Source organism: Pipra filicauda, unplaced genomic scaffold, assembly GCF_003945595.2.
Source record: "Pipra filicauda isolate LSUMZ 115617 unplaced genomic scaffold, ASM394559v2 scaffold27_size4233163_pilon, whole genome shotgun sequence".
Lineage (NCBI taxonomy): Eukaryota > Metazoa > Chordata > Aves > Passeriformes > Pipridae > Pipra > Pipra filicauda.
Window position 1 is genome coordinate 2,316,712 of NW_024104398.1, and position 21,774 is coordinate 2,338,485.

Consider the following 21,774-nt stretch of genomic DNA (forward strand, 5'->3'; position numbering starts at 1 on the left):
CCTGTTGATGCCAGCGCTCCCAAAGTTATGGAGTAGGTCAGATGAGGAACCTGATCCAGCTTAAAGCTAATGTGACCTTAAAACAGTAAAATACCCAAGGACAGGCTGTGATGAAAATAGTTCCCTTGCCTCGATCGCTGTGCAGGCTGCAAACACTGCTGCTGGGGTGGCAGGGGTGGGAATACACTGTTGTGAGGGCAGCAAAGCAAGGTTGGATGTCAATCTACACAGTGGTTAGATTACAGGGACTTAAACATCATAATTTTTTCACCTCTTAGTCCTTACATTTGGGAAACTGTAAACATGTTTCTGACACAGCCAGCAGCCTTGGGTTTGCACAGCATGCTGTGCACAGATGCTGGTCTGTCAGTGAGGCCAAGCGCTCCCAACACAGACTGTGTTGATCCCATGTGCCCTTCCCGGCACAGGGGCAGGATGTGAAGGGGAATGTGAGATCCAGCAGGAGGCCAGATAAGGGAGCCTTGCAAAGAAAATGAAAACAAGCAGCATAAGGGGGTTTAGGGACATGAAATCAGAAGTGGACGAGGTGAGGGAGAAGCAGGTTTGCTTTCCAGAGTACACAAGCTTTATCACAAGAGTTCTGAAACGTTGTGTGTTCACTGGGCCTCTACCTCTGGGGACAGTAGCTGCTAGGACATGGTGGGAGGTGACATTTGATAGACTGGAGCCTCTCACCCAGGTCTGAGAGACCAGACAAACACAATGGCCCCGCTAGACAGGATGGACATTTTTTTGCAGACCAGAACACCAAAGCTATTATAGCTGTGCTTAATGTCACCAGCGTTTCAGTCTTATCTTAATGGATAGGAAGGCCCTATTTTTAGAATCTGTCAAGAATCTAAGAAGATCAGCTCAAACAGAAGTTTCCTTCAGCATTCAGATTACATTGCTCTGACTTCAAGGAAATAGAATAAACCCAGAGACCACAATTTCAAAATAGAAACACAAAACCAGGGATATTTTAGGATATAATTCTCACAGGTCATGGAGTGCCTGACGGATGTGCCTGGATGTGTGCTAGCATCAGAACTGCTGGCTCCTGACCCAGTAGCCATTTCCTTCCATATTTTCAGATGCGGAATATTTTTTCCATAGTGATACATAAAGGAGGACAGCATAGGGACAAGGACTGTTGGCTGTGCACCTACTGGAGCTTTCCTAGGTAAAGATGCAAGGACAAATTTGCCCATTCAAGCTTTAAAGACAAAGTCTGAAAACCTGGCCTTTATTCTTTCCCTCTGTAAATGTTGGGTTTTCCTAGCAAGCTAAAAATTATGGCAACTAAATACTTTGGGGAGAACAGTCATTAAGAACAGTATAAGCACTTCTGCTACACCTTGGCATTAGCAGTGACTGCACTGTTTTCTTTAGAAGCTTCTGAGTGGCAGGAAAGTGGACATGAAAAAGAAGAAATAGTTAGAAATTGTACAATATTCAAGCAGACTGTAATAATGTTAAATTCCATTTTAAAGCTCCTAAACTACTTTTAAAACAACAAAAAAAGGGACTGATTTACAACCTGCTTCACAGCTGAAGGGTGGAGTCCAGTAGGATTATTTGCCTTTGGATATGCTAGTAAAATAACAAACCTATATTAATCCAGTCTTGAACATAACTGCCAACGTTTTGAGTGTGTCCGTCTATTAACAGTATAGCAAAACAGTCAAAACAGACTTTATTTTTAAAAGGAATAAAAAGATGAAGGCACCACTAAGACAGAATTCAGTTATTCATTATAATGCTTTTTGCAGCAGAGCTTCACTTCAGAAGCTGGAGAGCTGGTGGTTTTCTCTGTTTTGTCGTCAGATGGCTTGACATGCAAGTCACAGATAAGCAAGTCATGTACACACACATGTAGTGTGTGTATATATATAGATGTGTACTAAAGATTGAATTAGCAACCTTTTTGCTTGGGGAAGAAGCATGAGGTATAGACACATGCTTCAATGCACAAACAAAGTCATATTTTGTTCTTGGTTCATTGGCACCCTGGTAGAATAAGGTCACTAGTTATGTACCCTCTTTTGACCAGCTTACCCCAATGTCATTAGTTAATGGGCATTAAGCAGGAAAGCAACTTCCTTCAAAGCTATTGAACTGAATAAGCATGTTTGAATTGAAATATTACATAGTGGGGCACAGTCGTGATTGGCCAGCAAAAGGGAGGAGAGTTACCTAATATCAGCAGCTCCCATGTTATTCTGCCCTGTAGGAAGAGATGAACTGCCAGAGCTATGTGACTGTGAGCAACAGATTGGTTCAGCAACATCTCTCTGCAAAATTCAGCTGATCAGACCATGGTGCTAACAGGTTTACTCAAAATTGCTAACAGATTGACAATTATTCACATCACAGACACTATTACAGGGACTGAGTCGAGATGTCTCTTATGGAAACCATTACAGAGCAAACTGTTGGGCCCTATCTTCTCTGTGTAAATGAACTGAGCTTGACTGACTCAGACGAGGTTCTCCTTTTAACACGAGCAAAGAATGTGACCCTCCTGCTTCAAACCCTCCAAACATGCCAAAACTGTCACCTTTGAGGGCTGAGTGATCAAGGTTTGCTCTTTGCATCCAAAACAGTTCCTTCAGCAAGTCCTTCAAAATAGGTAAAACAAAATAAATTGAAATATTCTAACCCATAGTTAAAAGAAAATTAAATAATAAAAAAGACAGACTTGCAGCAAGAGAAAAGATTGTGCTTGATTCTTAGTGTCAAATTCTTCCTCAGTGAGAAGTTTAACTTTTGTCTATTTGGCATGTAGTTGCAGACAGAATGGTGGAGACTCAGGCCTGCCCCAACAGCAGTACCTAGCAGCTCTTACAAGACACACAATACGAGGAAAACACCTTTCTGTGACACGCTGAGATCTTGAAGAACCACGTTGCTTATTCCCCCCACCATTGCTAGTAGTTTGTGACTAAATTTTAGCACCCAAAGATGACAGTAACAGCTTTCCACTGTACAGATTACTCTGAAAATAAGTGAAGAAACCTTCTCTTCACAATGTAACTCCAAAGACAAAAAGCAGAAGTCTAAGGGCATAAGCACATGCAATTTTAAAATAAAACCATTTTTTATGACAAACTGCTGACCTACACATCTGTTCCAAAAAGCACTTTTTGGACATTCCTCATTGTCCATGGCAGAATAGGCACATTTTGGGTTGAAGATGATTGCTATGACCATGCTTTTGTTTTGCTTCATTGTACAGAGAATAAGCCCTCCACCTCAACACCATTCTTCAGTTAGCTTTCTGCTGATACATCCCCATTAAATTCATGATGACACTGACACCCCAGCTAGCTATCTCAGTCAGCTTCAAAATGACAGTTCTCATTTTAATGACAAAAGTTTATAATTACATGATAATTATCTGTGACTTGGGCTTCTGTGCACTGTCCTCACATAAAGCAAAATGCACATGCTTCTGATTATACTGAAGCCAATGTGTCTGCTGGATCAGTGGGCCGAGGCCAAAGGTATGAAGTTCAACAAGACCAATTGCCAAGTCCTGCATTCATTCACAACAACCCCATGCAATGCTGGGGGCAGAGTGGCTGGAAAGCTGCCCAGTGAAAAAGGACCTGGGGGTGCTGGTTGACAGGAGGTGAACATGAGCCAGCAGTGTGCCCAGGTGGCCAAGGTGGCCAATGGCATCCTGGCTTGTATCAGAAATAGTGTGCCCAGTGATTGTCCCCCTATACTCAGCACTGGTGAGGCCACACCTTGAGACCTCTGTTCAGTTTTGGGCCCCTCGCTACAAGAAAGACACTGAGATGCTGGAGCAAGTCTAGAGAAGGGCAACAAAGCTGGGGAAGGGTCTAGAGAATAAGTCCTATGAAGAGTGTCTGAAGGAGTAGGGGTTGTCTAGTCTGGAGAAAAAAAGGCTCAGGGGAAATCTTATTGCTCTCTACAACTATCTGAAAGGAGGTTGTAGCCAGGTGGTGATCGATCTCTTCTCCCAGGCAACTAGTGACAGGATGAGAGGCTATAGCCTCAAACTGCACCACGGGAGGGTCAGGTTGGACATTAGGAAGAATTCGTTCACTGAAAAGGTTCCCAAGAATTGGCACAGGCTGCCCAGGGATGTGGTGGAGTCACCATCCCTGGAAGTGTTTGAGAAATGACTGGACATGGCTCTTAGTGCTATGGTCTAGTTGACAAGGTGGTGATTGGTCAAAGATTCAACTTGATGATCTTGGAGGTCTTTTCAAACTAAATGATTCTGTGATCTGTGACTCTCACCATCAGTATCAAAGGATCAGGATTTCAATCCATACTGTAGTTTATTCCATATCCCTGTCTAAGCAAATTACTTAGCAAGCCATTTAACAATTTATTGCTTTTGGAAGAGTTACTTATTTCCCTCTGGCTTTGTTTTCTCCTCTGACAGGGATAACACTCAGAGCTTGATAAACTATAATTAGCAAGTTTCAAACACACTTCAAGATCTAGAGATAACAGCACGCTACAGGTGCACAATGTGTTTATTCTTAACATTTCAGGCCAGTGGTCCCTGACCTAGGAGCTGCAAAGCTATAGCTTACAAAGTTGGGTTGCAAGTTCATTGGAAGTACAAATGGCGAGTCATGCTCACAAGTAGAAACTGTGACATGAATCCAGAAGTGGTATTGAGACTGAGGTCATGAACCTGGTAGTGAATCCAGAAGAAAGGTCCCTCCGTTTTACTAGTTCCAGAACAGCTTAAAATAGCAGGCTTTGTGCTGATAAATATGTTTCCACTCAAGGCTGCAATGCAAGGTCTCACAGACCTGCTTTTCTGTTGAGCTCTCCCCCAAGAACAACAACAGAAAGTTCTGCCTACGCCAGTGATCTACTCAATTAGATTTTACTTCAATATGTGTTAAGAGATTGGAACAAGATTTTACACAAATGTTCACCCCCCAAAAAAAGCCTTAACAGACTCAAACCTATATTTCCCATGGGTATACATCATCTGAATAATAATAATAATAATAATAATAAAAAGTCTCTGGGACATACTGTGAATATCAGTTTGGCTACCAGCTTTATTACATGGAAAACTTCCCGGCAGGTGGTTGTAATCCTTCTAGAAAATATCAGGGCTGGATCAGCAGCGCCTTGAGGAGTTAGGTGCCCATCTCTTACTGGATTTACACTGTGATAATCTAAGCACAAAACCATTGTTTCTTGGGTTACTTCATTAAAAAGCTGACATTTTGGTTCATGAAGTCACATCTAATCTAAGCACTTGGCTTGCAGTCTGTTGATTTTCTGGGTTTTTCAGTGGTAAAAGACCATTGTCTTCAGATTTTACAAAGCTTACTGGTTCTTCCTGGGCATTGGACTCTGTCCTAAAACGTATTTAATTTTTCAGGAACATTATGTTCTAGAAAATGTTTTTTGTAAGGCAATAAAAAAAATAAACAAATCCACCCCCCCCGAAGGGTTTTGATTTGTCAAATATAATTTATGCCCACATAAGATTCATTCCTTAAAATAAATACTGAAACCTCAGAGAGAGCCCTTGTTTGGGTTTGCAAAGGGAAAAAGTGCCGTGTAAATGGGAGTGGCGGTTCGCTGCAGCCCGAGCCCCACTGGTACCCTCAGAGAGCAGAGCAGCAGACCGAGGTTTTTACTGGCCTCTGTTGTGTCTGTTGAACTGTTGCTCCGTCTTTAGTGAAATCTCAAGCAACAGAAATCCTCTATTAAAACCACCTGCGCGGCTTTGTCAGCCGAGCTCCGTGCTGTCAAATGACTTAGCTTCTTAAGCCAATACAAGTCATTAAGAAGAAGGTGAATTAGAGATTTAGACGTTGCCGATAGTAACTATCTCTGATCAATTGATATCTTCCTCTGATAAAGCAGCGCTCCCCGGCCGACCCCCTTCTCTGCCTCATCCATGCAGACCCCGACCACTGGATCTAATTACGGGTGAGGAACACCAGGCCCTCGTCAGCGCTGAAAGGCCATCAGTAGGCCTATCCATTAATAACTCTCCTGTGCGCTGTACATTGTAATTGTCAGACTGCAATTTACAGTAATCCTCCAATGCAAAAACTTAAATAGCTGCAGCTGATTTGAAATTCATACAACCAGTTGAAAGAGAGAAAAACAAGATGCACGGGTTAAAAGGCCAAATTGTGCAAGTGTGTGCGCTGAGTGACAGACATTTTAGTACTAGCCTGGGACTATATTTTAAAAGGTCACTGAAAACTTTTGGCTTGGGCCCTCTGACAAACAATGAACTTTCCATATATTTATTTGCCATCTCTTTGTTTTTACAGCAAGCAGAATAAATGAGTTAAATGACGTTGTGCGGGTCTGCACATTGTCAGCACAGGTTATAAGTCATTATTAAACTCCATCAAATCAGACCAAACCCAGTCTAGGCAATGAGACTAAAAGTTATTTGCATTCCTTCTGTCATAAAAAATCATATCCCCTTACCCAAGACTTTCGTTTCTTTATTAAATGCAGCCACAAGAGTATTTCAGGTCTGGCAATGTGAGCTCAGGAAAATCTACTCTGTATAACTCAGTGTAACAGCTTAGAACCGATTCCACTAAAATGTCCCAGTTGAGTGTATCTGGGCACTCAATCAAGATACACATATTACTTTTAAATAAGATTAGCCTTTATATTTTGCTGCTTAAGTTAAAACTTTTCATGTCATTCTCTCATTTTATGTAAACTCCAACATAATTCTGTTTTAGAGAATACTTCAAACAAATTAAAATCCTCAACTTGAATGTGTCTAGAAAAACTTGCCTAATAGCATAGCAAGCTGTTTGGTGACACTAAAACACTTTTAAATAAGATGAATTTTCCCTGCGTTGCCCTGGCTTTGTAATTACTGCTGCTGAACAGAATACGCCTTTGGTTACAATGGCAAAAGCAGCGGCTTGCGCTCTGAAACTTATTTGACAAATAACTTACAAGTGACCTGCAACATCTGTTTAAAAAATCGTCCTTTCGTATCTGCCTCAAGTCGAGTTCAGCATTAATTATGAAATGCAAACATATCATCTGGGGCCAAGGGCAGCTTTTACACATACAGGAGGCACGGTGTGGGGAGGGGGGAGGGCTGCAGGCGCCTTCCTTATGCCAGTCAAGGGGAAAGAAAATATTTAAGTAAGACTCCATCCCAGCTACCAGCCCGTAGTGTCGTGCTAGTGAGATCCAGTGACACACAATGATGGGCCTGATCTAGTGGTGCTGAGCTCCTGGGTGCTCAGAAAGGCATGAGCCATGGTGGGACAGGACTTGGAGAGGTGTGCAGTGATGACCAGGACCCTCGGCCGCTCTGGACATCAGCTGGAGCAGTGGGACCACAGTACCTCCAAGACCTGGCCATGAGCTTTACTCATCTGGAAGGTGCCAGCAATGGCTACAGAAGTGTGTAAGTCGTGTCAACTCCTCTGGAGCTGCAAACACCTACTTGGCAAGCAAAGGACTCTACACTTCAAAGAACACCAGCAAAAGGTTTTCATAAAACTAACGACAATCTGGTTTACACTCACAAAATCCTATCATGATGGAGAAGATGTTCTTCAGTCTCTAAGTTTAAAGCTCTCCTCAGCCCTACCTCTCAATAGTTTACTACTGTGCTGCTTGGTGTAATATCAGCTCAGGTAGAGATTTAGCTCATAGTACAAAAGCAGATGGAAGAGTGAAATACAGCACTTCTCTTTTCTTCATAGACAGGAAAATTTTTTTTATAAGTCTTTTTTATGTGGAAGTCAGTAAAAAATAAAAATAAGAAATTCTGACCGTATGTAATCCTGAATTACATTATTTTGGATCTCATTTAAAAGCTATACAACAAGGTTTCATTCAAATAACATGTGCAGTACAGATATCCCTTCACATCAATAAATATAAATAGTGTAACTATTGAATATAAACTTTTAGAGAACTATTTCATTATTGCAATCAAAATAGGCTGCTTCTAAGCTATGTGGAAGCACATGTAAAATACAGTTGAACAATACCAAAAATATTGATTTCTGCAGCTTTAAAAGATATTTGCTTGTAAGAGATGAAAGGGAGATCTAAAAGTTAACTTGTGCAGGTCTCTTTTCTCTCTGCTGCTTTTTTCATTTACCTTCTTATACATGAACTTAATCAGCAACCAAGCTCAGCCACCAAGTGATAATATTTCTGTAGTTAATTGTGGCATATTGGAGTCTAGTAAGGAATATTATTAAACTGTCCTATAATTCATATTTTGTGTGAAAAACTGGGACTTGAAAAACACCTGCCCAAACAATTCATAAACACACTGCACAGCAAATACCTATGGTAATTCACTGGATTTACAACCGTCATATTATATTAAACATACAGTATCAAAATTTATCACCTATTACACAGATTCCTGTTTTAATAATATCTTGTTCTTGTACAATTGCACCTTCTCTCCCAAAGGGTCCCAAAGCACTTTAAAATCATACATACAGGAATTGCTTCATTCACTGTGGAAATACAGCTGCCTCTGGGGTGGAGTGAGGGTTAGGGGAGGAGAGGAATTGTGCACAGCCATTATAAACACTGACAGTCGAGAGAAATGGTTGGGGACGGGGAGCAGAGAAACTTATACCAAAGTCTCAGGAGCATCGTATAAAAGGCATAATCACAGTTGCAGGCGAGGGAGGTGCACAGGCAGCTGTGGCAGAACATAGCACAATTTGGAGCATTTCTGACCTAACCATCACTGGTGAGCAGTCCTGACCGCAGGGCCAGCCTGCAGCCTTCAGCTCCCACCCTCAGGCAGTGGGTCACAAAAACCGATGAACCTCCCTGTGGTGCAGCTGCTGAGGGAGTTGAGTTGAAGGCTTGAAGGCCCTCTCTCCAGTATCCACACACTGCATTGCCCAGATTCCCCAAAGATAACCCCAGCTGCGTTTCCAAGAAAATGGGAGCCCACTGGCTAGATACCTCTGTGGTGGGCAACTAGGTGAAATTGTACAAAAATAATGCAATATTGGAAAAAATCAGGCAGATGCAGGGATTTTTGCTAGGCCATTGACTGAGTCAGAACTTGGCTGTCAAAGATTGCTTTTACCTACACCATTGAAAAATGTTTGTGCTCCTCAGTTGACTCCAATCGCAGCTTCATCTGCTTCCTCATACTTGCCATAAGTACCAAAGTAGTCTCCTGTGCCTTCATGTCAGCCTCAAATCTCTTCAGCCTCGTCTCATCCAGGACCTTTTCAGAACCTCTTTGATCACGGCAAGGAATCAACTTCTTAACATTAGGTTAGATTTAGCTTTACAAGGAAATCAGTCAAAAGCTTAAAACTGTCCTCTGAAAATCACCACCAATGGGCTTACTCCTGCCTATTAGACTGCAACCAGAGAACCAATCTAACCTGCTTCTCTTCAGTTTGAGACATTGCCTGGTGAAGACTCAGGGCAGAGATGTTTTTTCAAAAAAGCCAGAAGATCATGACAATATGGTGATGAGGAAATGTAGCTCCAATGTGGGGTTGAGGAAGTGTAAGCAATCATGACAAGATGAAAAACAGGAGAGGATTTTAAGCTGAGTGATGTCAGAAGGCCACAACTACAGTCGTACCTCTAACAGCAAAACCAGTTTCCCACCTACAAAACACAACTCTACCATGCCTGCTGCCTGTGGTGTGGCTGGTTCAGAAACTGTACCTTTACTGTTGGCACAGTGAACAGACCACAGCTCTTCTCACCACAAACTTGCTTTGGATGCAAGGCACAGCTTTCACTACTGCAGTTAAGACACGAAGCCCTCACAGTTGAGTCACAAACTCTTCAGGATTTGTTTTAGACATCAGAGGACTAAGTTCAGGGATACTTGAAGCTTAAAGTTTGTTGGAAGTGGCAAAAACTGCTCAGTGATTTCCGCAGTACCCAGTGGCCAAGGTCAATCTCTGCTTATTGCAAGGTTCTGCTTCAGTTGGTCTCTTCTTCCCCGTCCCCTCCTCAAGTCCCACTGCCACCCTAAAATTTGATGTCGGAATATGCAAACTCTGCTTCTGCCTGTTTCCACCACTGCCCAGCCCTCCTTTGCGCTGCTCACCCCTTTCTGGGGAGCTGATTTATGTGCTGGATTGCCCAGGTCTGTTCCCTTTCGTCTGTATATTTGAAGTGTCTCTGAATCTTGGCATTTCTTCCAAAATATTTCCAGTCTACAACTTTTTCTATTTGTTGATAGATTTCAGGTCTTTATGCAGGTCCCCCATCACTCCTTGCCTCAACCACTGCAGTTTCTTGGATTTCCTGACACACATCCACACACCATATCCTATACAAAAAGCAGCTGCTTTATATCTAGCATAGACTATGTACTCACATCTAGTTTAGTTCCATATGCCACAAGGCTCTGCTGCATTTATTTAGATGCTGCATTAAGTAACCCTTCACCTTAGCTAACCTGCCAATACACCAACATTACTTTGCAAGAAACCTTCCACAGAGGTTGCTGTATGATTATTTTACAGTAATTCAGCAGCTTGCAACTTTAAGTAAAATAAGGAGTTCCCTTGCAATGTGCATGCACAAGGATGTGTGTTTGATTCAGCCCTGTAAGGTGGATGGGGAAGGTCTGACTTGCCCTTCTCCTCTGCCTTGCTGTACCTGCTGAGGAGAATGGCATTCTTTGGGAATTCAGCCTTCCATGGCAGGCAGTGCTCAATGCTCCACACAGGAACCCTTCTGGTTCACAGATTCCACAGAAAGGCCAACTTTTTAAAGCCCAGCAAAGGTCCAGAAAAAAATGGTTCCTTAAATCGTCCACAGTTCACTTTCCATCTCCACCACTGGCAATTTCAACACCGTTGTTGAGGCAGCATCCCTGGAACTTCTGCCCTTGTTTTAAGCGAGGTTTTTGCTGGCACGGCCCTGCACAGCAGCCAGTTGGCCAGACAGGGAGTACAGCTGCCTATGCCATGCTTGTTTGTATAATGAGATCTCTTTTGCCTGGAGCATATCTACTATGTAAAGCTGGGAAAAAGGTGATGAGTGTTGCTGGCAGGAACATAATGCCCTGCTATTCTAGCTAGAATCACCCTGAAAGCAATAATTTCTTAACTTAAAATTGGTGCTGCAAAATGGTATTAATTGCTATAATTGTGTGAGAATAGGGCAGATCTTAAAACAGGCAGAGAAGCTGTGGATGTCCAGTCCCCAAAATTGTTGAAGGCCAGTCTGATGGAGCTTTGAGCAACCTGTTCTAATGGAAGGTGTCCCTGACCATTGTGGGATAGGGTGAAACTAGGTGATCTTTAAGATCCCTTTCATTCCAAGCCATTCTATGACTCAATAATCCTATCAAGCTACTGAGGCTCTACTGGATTCAGGGAGGGTTTCGTTCAGACACCTGGGTCTTGTCTAAAGTCAGGTGACTGGAGAATGAATACACAACAGCAAAAATTACTGATTTAAGTGGTTGAAGTATAAAAACATGGAAGCAGGTGTCTATGCTCAGCAAGATCTGTGTTCACTGCCCCTTTTTTGCTAATGATGGTAGTTGTGAGACAGGCAATGCATACAACCATAGCACTGCTCCTCTCTCTACACTGCTGTATAACTAAGTAAAGTTAAAAACCTTACCCTAAAACTGATGCCAAAGCGCCATTCAACTACTTCAGTAAAACCTGCTTTTTTAAAGGAATATATAATTGAGGACTGATCTGGTGATCCTGCTGTCCCCCTGTGGAACTCAGTGCTTCAGTTAGGGAAGTCCACAACTTAGCCCCAGTTTATTGCAAATGCCGGAACAGCTGCAGAGTTCGTACTCCCCTGCTTCAGTTCAAGTGGCAGTAGAGGGGATCATCCTCACTTTGGCAAAAGATGAGAGTGACTCTGCAATAACTTGTGATTCCCTGGCCATTCTGTAGCCTGATGAAATCTCCTCTTCTCCTTGTTCCACCATTTTCCCTGGAAGAACATTTCCAGCTTCAGGGTACCATATGGGATCCTATGTGGGATCCATGTCATCAGCTGAGTGCCAGCCCCAGGTTGGGGAGGAATGGGCCTCTTCCTCATTCAGCTCACCTCATTTTGAAAGGATGATATAAGGGCAGGAAAACCAAATAGTGCCCTGCAGCTACTGATGTGGCTCCACTGACAGCAAAGAAATGGTGGCAGTTAGCCCAGGTCCTGCTGTCTGCAGAGTGCACACCTTAAACAGAATCATCATAGGATCACAGAGTTATTTGGGTTGGAAAAGACCTCTAAGATCATTGAGTCCAACCATTAAACCAGCACCACCACATCCCCAAGTGCCACATCCACATGCCTTCTGAACATTTCCAGGGATGGTGATTCCACCACTTCCCTAAGCAGCCTGTTCCAATGCCTGACCGCTTTCAGTAAAGAAATCTTTGCTAAGATCCAATCTAAGCTTCCTCTTGCACAACTCAAGGCCATTTCCTTTAGTAGTCCTGTCACTTGTTACTTGACAGAAGAGACCGACCTCCCACCTGGCTACAACCTCTTCAGGAAGTTGTAGAGAGCAATGAGGTCCTCCCTTAGCCTCCTTTTCTCCAGGCTAAATGCTCCTCAGCTGCTCCTTGTAAAACTCGTGTTCCAGACCCTTTACCAGCCCTGTTGCCCTTCTCTGGACACGCTCCAGCACCTCAATGTCTGTCTTACAGTCAGCTGAAGCATCCTAGATGCCAATAAAAGCCCTGACAAAGACTGCCTTGTGTTCCTCCCCTCTAAATTTTGCCCATGTGGCAAAAGAAAAGAATAAGCCGCTGGATATTCACTGCAGTAGGTGGGTTATCTCAGAAGTAGGCAGCTGGTCAATGTGCCACACTTTATTTAAGAGCCTGAAAGAAGCGGAACAGCAGAGGCTGCCTTTGCACATCACTGTTTCTCACCTTTTGCTTGACATCTGGAATTTACACTTATGTCTGAAGGACTTTTGTGTTAAGTTCGAATACATACAAGCTACAGAGCCCAAGTGGATGTCTTCCCAGTGACTTCAGAGAGCTGGACAGGAACTCAAAACTACAGGAAATTTTCAAGTTAACAGAAGAAAATTACTTCAATTCAAAAATAAGCATAAGACTTCCAGTAAAATATACATAAAAAGTAATGTTTAAAAAATAGTGTAAGTCGGGTAAGTGGAGATGGTTAAGCAGCAAAGTAAATGATACTGTTTCCATAAAACTGGGAAGGTCCTTGGTTTTTTTGCTTACCAAAATGAAATTACTGTTCACATTCTACAATAGGAAAGACCTAATCACAGCTACGAGGAAAATAAAACCTGCTTACATGTCACTACTGCCTGTGTCCACTGACATGGAGATTTCCTCTAAGGAATAGATCCTGCACCTGGACTCTGGCAGCAGCATTAAGGAAAGCCCAGACAAGCACCAAACCTGCTCCTCTGTTTCTGGACCTGAAGTTATGATTAAATTTGTAACTACCTCTTTTCAGGGCAAGTGTATTCAAAAACTTATTCCTCATTTTTCAAACTCCTTTTTCTGTATAGTTTTACTTAAGAAGAATAGCAGCTAACCAAACCCATCTTCATTCTATTGAGGCAACCATGGAACACATTCTTGTAATAAGGAGATGAGAAACCACTACCTGTAGACTCTTCCTCAGATAGACAGTTCCTATAGGGTGAACACTGAGGTTTGTCAGAAGGATTAAAGGCGGCTATCCTGAAAATTTGTATCTTGATGTTATAGCCTTACTAAAGCTTATTATTCCTCTTTTCAAGTCAAGACTCATGTTTCCTTGAGGGTCAGGAAGAACTCAAGTCATTGCTACATTCCTAAATTTAAAAAAAAAAAAAGGATATTTTACACTATACAGTTTCAACACCATTACTATTAAGCTGTACTCAAAATCTACAGTAAGAAGGTGATGCTCCCACACTGGCAAAAAATGTGGTCACCTGCCTTTGAGGCAGAACCTTTACTGATTTGACACTTTGACTTTCTGGAGAACTCTGGCTGCCCCTCTAAGTCCCAGAAAAAGGGACTGTGCCCACCAGCAGCTCAGCAGGCTTTTCTCTATAACCTAAGGCAAAATGTGTAGTAACAGTTAACCACTGCACATGTCAAGCTACTGACTGCTACACTGTGAAGTTTTCAGAAAGGAAAACTCCTGATCTTTGTCTGGCAAGTCTGCCTTGTCTCCACAGATACATGACACTGGTGTGCCAGTCAGAACACTCTGAAAACACACTTTCAATATCCAGGGTAAGTGAAATATTAATGGAAAACAAATAGAAAAATAATTAAAATCGATGTCATTAATGCTGAGACTATTAGCTAATATGAACATGTTATTCTTAAAACATGTGCCGATTGTGCAAACCTGTGTTACTGAACCCTTGTGCTCTGGGGCCTCCCAGCTCCCACAGACATTTTGCAGGTATAATGGTCAACACAGAGATCAAATCGTACCACGTACACCATCATTTTTAACCTGAGTGTCCCTTAAGAGTCTTCACATAGCTATGAAGACAGTTCATCCATCAGAGAAAGGAGACAAGCAGACTTGTCTTTAAGCAAGGTCAAGAAATACTGTTTTCACAATTTTTTTTATTTAGACTGAAAAGCAATTTTTTTTTAAACTCTAGAAGATTTATGGAGAGATTAAGAGGAATTAAAAATAAAAGCAAAACGACAATACAAGGTGAACAGACCATAACTTTATTGGAGATATACTCAGCTACAATTATTACAAAAAACTATTAAAGGTAATTGTGATCCATAAGGTGCAGATTGCAAACTTCTGCAGCATGATTACAGTATGAATGAATTACATTTTATGTCCCTTAAAGACAGCTGCAGCATGTGATGGTAAATATTTTATTGTCCATCAAATTATATTTGTTATTCATTCTACTTGATTTTAACCATCTTTTCAGTCAAACTATTTACAATAAAAATGCCTGCAATTTCCAATTATTGTTCACAAACATTTTTCTCTCCAACTTGCTGCTGCAGTAAATTCTGAGTGCATCTACAAAGCAATTAAAGTAGTCTGTGGTTGCCATTCAAATAAAAGAGGGGAAAAAACCCAAGGACTTTATTGGATAAAATTTATTTTTAAGAAATGTAGTTAGCTTTGACAGAAATTAATTTTAACTGCTAGTGGAGTATACTACAATGACCTCTAGATATTTGCTAACATAATTCAGATTTACAGTTGATATTTAGATTACATTTCATGGTCATGAACTGTAGTGTTTTAAGTTTAAAACCTAATATGAAAGTAAAGAAATTAACTTCTTGAAAATTTGAGCAATTGGAAAAGGATCAATGTCAGTAATTCAGTATCAAAAATCAAAATGCTTCTTGCTTCTCTCATGTAATAAATGCAGAGATTTCCACGAGAATGTTTTCATGAAGAACCCATCCAAAACATACAAACCCAGAATATTGTCAGGCAGAGGCAAGTGCAGTATCACAGCAGACCACGATGCCATTTGTCATTTGTGCTGCTGTGACTAGGATACAAAGATTTCACTTTCTAAACAGATAAATGCATAGAGTATGTAGCATGTTATGTCATATGCAGTAACATAAAAACCACATTTTCCAGTTGACGGTTCTGTATTGGCTTACAAGGAGGAAAACCCAAACTCTGCAACATACGTACAAGCACAAGATTTTCATGTGTGTAAAAGAATGCAGTTCCATTGATTAAAATGATACCACATCAATTTGCACCAGCTGAGGATCCAGTGCCTCACTGCTGGGCCACTATTATATTCCTCCCCAGCACCAAAACTAGTTCTTGTCCAAGTTCTGTACTCAGCAGTCACAACATACTATTGTGTAAAGAGACTTAAAAATAGTAGGCTTTTTTTCTGTATGGACTTTAGCAGCATCAAGCTGAACAAACACTTCAGAAGTCGCTACTGGGCACTCAGTATTCAGACTGAGCACAGATTTAGTTGAGGTTGACCAAGTTACTAGGGGCTGTCTTTTCCCAAAAACTACATTATATGTGTAATATGTTGGTTTGTTCAGAGATAATTACTGGAGTGTCAGTCAGAGGTCATTCTAATTTTAATTACTTCACGTAACAGTAAAATGATGCAGTAGAAAAATAATAGCTTTAAAATACAATCAAGAGTTGTTACACATCTTTGTTGTATTTTTCCACATACAGTAAAAATGCCACAGACGTTACAAAATGACCTATTTAAGTTGTGCAAGTAAATGACACATTGCAGGCATTAAAACTATCTTTTTCAAATTCAGTAAATCAGAACAGCAGCAAGGCCAAACCACATTTTTCCTCTCTGTTAAGCATTTTTTCCTTGAAATGAGGTAAAGCATGGTACCAAGTGCAATGCTTATTTGTGCTACATGAACAGAACAGCGCAAAAAAAAAGCCATAAAAATAAAAACGCAGCATAGTTAGGAGGACTGTTTAAAGTACAGTATAACAGGACTTAGATTAAAAAAACCAAGGTTCATGCCAATTAACCCCCACACTATATATGATGAGCCTGTGTGGTTGCTTTTGAAGATGGGCTGCAACAGTCCACTTACACTTGTGCTTATAGCATGTCAAGTGACTTCTATCCCAACCTTCAAATGATCAGATTTAGGTCTTTAATAGCATACACTGTCCAGTATCAAAATCATAACAACTGTAGGGTAAAACACACAGATGCATAACATGGAAACTAATGTGGGTTTTCTGTCTCAAAAGGATAAAAAAATATTTCAATGAGGTCACACTGGAAAAAATTGTGGCATTTAAAACGCATTTAAAAACGCATCAGCAGCAGAAACTATAGTCAGCCACTACACATTTCAGATTTCCAATTCATAGGCTTTATCTAGTAACAAAGTGATCATTAAACTATTCTGAAACACAGAGTAAGTTCAGTTAATTTTCTTTGCATCCAAGCACTCTGTAAGCACTTTACTGCTAACAATTACCTGAAACCCCTGAGAATCTACAACCTTGTATCAGTAAGAAACTTTAGGTGTTCAAAGACTAACCTAAATTTTAGTTTTTCATAATGCAATTAAAACTACTTAAGACTTTCTAGATGGTCTGATTTAATCTAGTGATTGATGTCTGGCCAAAAACATAGAATTGCTAACATCACTAATCATGTATTTTCTCTAAGAAACTTCAGTCCTACCAGAAAGAGAGAGCTATAGCTTAAATCAGTAACTTGTTTTAAAAAAAATTTTTAAACAGCTAACACAAAGCAATTTGGATTTGAAAATTTAGAATGCATGTTTTTACTGTTCCATATCATTTACACTTGCAGGTCTTATATCCTTGTTATATTTTCATGACTGAAGTACCAAACAAATGCTAGAATTTTTTATAAGCTATATTTTAGTTATTGGTCTGACTACTATAACAAGCCGCTTTCAAATACAAGAATGGTCCTTGTCACAGAATGAAAAATTACTGAGATAGAAAATATACGAACTTTTGAAAACTGTATTTCAGAAAAGCTTAATGTCTGCCCCTTGTCACTAAGGCATTTATTTTATTTCTTTATTAAGAAAGCAAGAGCTGACAGTTTTTGTTTTGTTTTAGTGTGCATTTGTGAGGAAAGGAATATGGTTTAAAAGCAGGAAATACAGTATTTATTTGTAATTTAATACATAAGACACAGCATCAAGTTCAAACTATTGTGCTGGAAAACGTTAAAACACCTTGCTCTGCTTTCTCAAACTTCAAGCATAATTAACAGGGCAAAATTGCAGCAAACCTCTACTGATACTGGTGGGAATAAGAGACCCACAGCTTTTTTAAAAGGTAAATTAAGAGGTATTATAGTTACAGTGCAAAAAATTAAAATTTCAAGCATAATATATAAACATAGCACCAAAACAGAAAAAAAACAATGCATGCAAAAACAAAAAGGAAAAAGAAAAGAAAAAAAGAACTGAGGTATTTAAGTGAAGAGTGCCTACGAAAATCTAATTAAAGAAGTATAGGCAAAGCCTAAAAAATAAAAGTATGATTTCCCCCCCCTGTACTCCTGGTAGACCAAAACACCAATGAGCTAGTTTCTCTAAATTAAGGACCTAAATCACAGATGTATCAAAAGTACGGCAGTTATATCTCAAACATCAACTTTCATGTTATTTAACAGCACAGCTTTGGTAGATGAAATATGCATGCAACTCTGAAAAGTACAGTAAGAAATTTACGTGGAAATATCTCTAAGTGTAAAGGTGCTCTGTTTGTTAAATACGTAACCAATTGACTATAAAATCTGCAGCATATCTTAGGTGTGATATGTCTAAGGTTATTTTGTTAGAGTGACAGTTTGCACTGTGCAATTATTTGTTGCTGTTTCCAGTATTGGAACTATCTAGCTTGCAGGTTTGTGTAAAACTGGAATTTTAGCCAAAGACCATATTTTGTTTATGGTATAAAAAAAACTGTAGACTAACCACCTCCTCAGAATTGTTAAAAATAACCTAATTACATATATATGAATATAATTTCTATTATAATCCTGTAATAAGTCACAGCTATAGTAATGAGTTGTACTGTAAATATAGAGCTGTATCATTGTAAAATGCATAACAAAATGAAGGGAATGTAAAACAGTTTGTTCCAAAAGAGATCAGAAAATAAAGATTATTAATGAGGGTTTATTTATTTTTAAGGCAAGAACCTTTTTTTATGCAAGACTGTGTGGCATAAGGAAACTGAAGTTTCACTCTATCAGTATGCCAGCCATTTCAATTAAAATCTGTCCCTAACAAATAAGTGCAATAATGATTGGGAATGTCATCTTAATGTAAAAAGATGACACGTAGAGAAAAAAAAAAAAAGAAAATAAAAAGGAGAATACTGGCACACTTAATCTTTCTTATACCCAATCATCCAGTACAGTTTATCAACTGCTTTATGACTGGCACTAGTGCACAGATTGAAGAATTTCAAGATTACTATATATAAATCTAGCAACTGCATTAGGCATAAGCTCCCTCGCCTTCTAACACTAAGCAAAGCTGTACTGACAATAAAAGTAAACCAAAAAGACCTGACAACAATTATTCTGAACACTTGCTAAATGTCATCATTAAAGCACTCTCGTGATTAAACAAAGCAGAAGTGAGGAAAGAAGACAAGATTGTGTTTGCGCAAAAAACTATAACTACAATTAGTTCCAAAATTTTATACATGTTAAATGTTTTGTTATCTATTCTGTTATCAAACTTTAAATTCTGTCTTCCAATTTGTTCCTCTCAACATCAACATTTTTTTAAGCTTGCTTTAATTGTATGTGATTTTTTTCCCCCCATTTCGTTTAGTTTTAAGAGGAGTCTCAGCTGTTTGGGACCTGAGGTTGATTTGCTTTGAGGCTTCGTAGTGCTCTTCTCGCAGCTGCAGATTTGGCAATCCTGTAGCTTCTGCCAACACCTTTAAACTTTCCCTTTCCTACAACTTCCACTGTAACTCTGACCTTTCCATCGTAAGTTCTTTCTGCAGGACTGCAAAAATATACACAAGAATTACTTACTGCCTAAGGCAAGTTAATGTGAAATAAGAGACCTACATTCTCTTTTCTACAGAAGTTAAAGCAGTAAAGTTAAACAGAAATCACTACATTTCTCAAAAAGCTATGCAAGGAAAAAAAACCAAACAGTGGACACAATTATCATGTTAGATACTTAGTGCAAAAGAAATTACAAGTACAAGTAATTGACATTTAAGAATTCCTAGCAGCTTATGAAGCACAGCTTAGAAACATCTTCTGTCAGCGTGTACCAAAGAAAGTATATTCTTACCTGAATTTGGCTGTCTCCGGCTCCATCTCCAGCAATTCTCGCACTGGGGAACGGGGCACATTAGCAGAAAATTTTTCTATTTGGAAAAAAAAAGTGGAAAAAAATTAGCTCTGTTCTTTTCATAGCAGACGGCACTTAGGAATTAATATTTTTTTGAAAGCCGGTAATACCTATTAATGGCCTCATCATTGGATAGTACACTTGCCAAACCATTTCCAAAGACATTCCACTATCCATATAAATGGCACCAGCAAGGGACTCAAATATATCCCCCATGGCCTTTGGTACTTCAATGTCTTCCTCTTTTTCTTCATCTTCTTCTGATCTTCTGAGCTGTTTGCAATTAAAAAAAGACAAGGGTGGGAAGGGAGAGAGAAGGAGAGGGGAAAAGAGAGAAACAATTGTTTTACTTACAGTAAAACAAAGATCTTCAGAAATGTATATCCTGTGCTGCTTCCTTTGTTTTTGACTGACAACTTTCCACTATGAAATTGTTTTTTTATTCCCCAATGAAACCAAGGTGCTAGATGTATCATTTTTCAAATGTGAAAAAAAAAAAAAATTCCCAAACAGCATTGTGTACAGAGGACTTCGAGAATAATTCTGTAGGATTTCACCATGGGTCTGTTTTTTCCAATAAGAAACAGACTCAGCTCCATCAGTTGATATTAGAAATCTACTGCTAACAAAGGACGAGTTCACACATTATACATCTCCAAAAAAAAGACTTTTAAAATCTGTAAGTCCAATCTCTGGATGAAAGCTGCATGTACCTTTCCTTACCTTATTTACACCCCTGAAGACAAGCATGAAACAGGCACTAGTAAAATAAGCCACTAATAACTGAAAACCAGCAACATCAGACTGAGCTAACAGGCACACTTAGGTATTTAAATGTAGCAGACAGGGTTTTCTTCTATGCTACCGATTTAAGACAACAGTCTATTCTCATTAGCAAAACTAAACATTCAGTGTATGTCTTAAAGGTCCTGAGCTAACCTAATCCTTTACTAAAATACCTCAAAAACATGTAATATACTTTCACCTAACTACAAACAAAGTAACCTGAAAACAAAATTTTTGTTATGCTCCTCTGCCTAAAAAGAAGTAAGTTTCTGTCAGTCCTCTCCCCCAGCAGCTACCCTCTCACTCCATTTGGTCACTATTTGGGGTTTAAAATCTGATTTAGTCCTCTTAAGAGAGACCATAATGCTTCATAAACACATTCCACCCGGTATTTCTACCTAAAATAAATCAAGCAAGTAGTCAGACCTGATGCATACAACAGTGCAAATAGGAATTTTGATGGTAAAAAATAAATTCAACTGTTTTGAATAGTGTATTTCATACCAAGAGCAAACTGTAACACTTCTGAATTATACTGAAATAACAGAAGGAGAGCGAAACTAAGAGCTATAAGGCAAGGGACAACAGATGTTTCAGAAGTGAGATCTGAAAATAAGAAAAGCAGATGATGTGGAGACACACATGGAAACCACTCTAGCTGGCATGAACTGTAGAAACAAAGACTCTTGCATTAACTCATGAAATAAGAGTTTCAGTAATTCAGTGCCAGACCAAGATAGGGAGCAGGCATAGGGAGAATGAAACAAGGATTTTATTTGAAACAGCTATCACACAATTTGGTTGCAACTGTGGTGCAAGCTTCTAGGCAATCTTTTTGCACACAAGCAAAAACCAAGCAAAAACAAAGCTAAAAATCACTACTATGAGTTCTTAAAATAAGTTCTTAGCCTTTTCACTCATACTGTGTAGAAAACAAGTAACAATTTGATCCTCTAATGTAAAGTAATTTATATTATCCAAATTTCAGTGACGAATTTCTTAGTCAATGCTTAATGAATCTTTCCCATAAAACATGGTTTTCACTCCGCAACAAAGTGCAAGGGCTAGAAACACACACATGTGACTGAAGTATTTTAATTCCCAAGCTTTGTCTATCAGAAACAAAATTACTAAAAGCAAAGTACTGGTGTATTGCTGGAGTAAATGCTAACTTAGTTCTGGA

At 39.7% G+C, this 21,774-nt stretch overlaps 1 protein-coding gene across 7 annotated transcripts in view; it reads right to left on the minus strand.

Moving 5' to 3' along the window:
* The window catches only part of DICER1 (dicer 1, ribonuclease III), an 81,187-nt gene that overhangs the window by 2,824 nt on the left and 56,589 nt on the right, over positions 1 to 21,774 (minus strand). For 6 of the 7 annotated variants that reach the window (XM_027718402.2, XM_027718401.2, XM_027718400.2 and 3 more), the window contains 3 exons: positions 19,916 to 20,078; positions 19,746 to 19,821; positions 14,643 to 19,448 (listed from right to left, as the gene is read on the minus strand). In XM_027718402.2, coding sequence (XP_027574203.1) covers positions 19,283 to 19,448; positions 19,746 to 19,821; positions 19,916 to 20,078 — 405 coding nt within the window. In that variant the 3' untranslated portion in view covers positions 14,643 to 19,282. Of the gene's footprint in view, positions 1 to 14,642; positions 19,449 to 19,745; positions 19,822 to 19,915; positions 20,079 to 21,774 lie in introns of those variants that run through there. The other variant, XM_027718404.2, reaches the window with a different exon arrangement.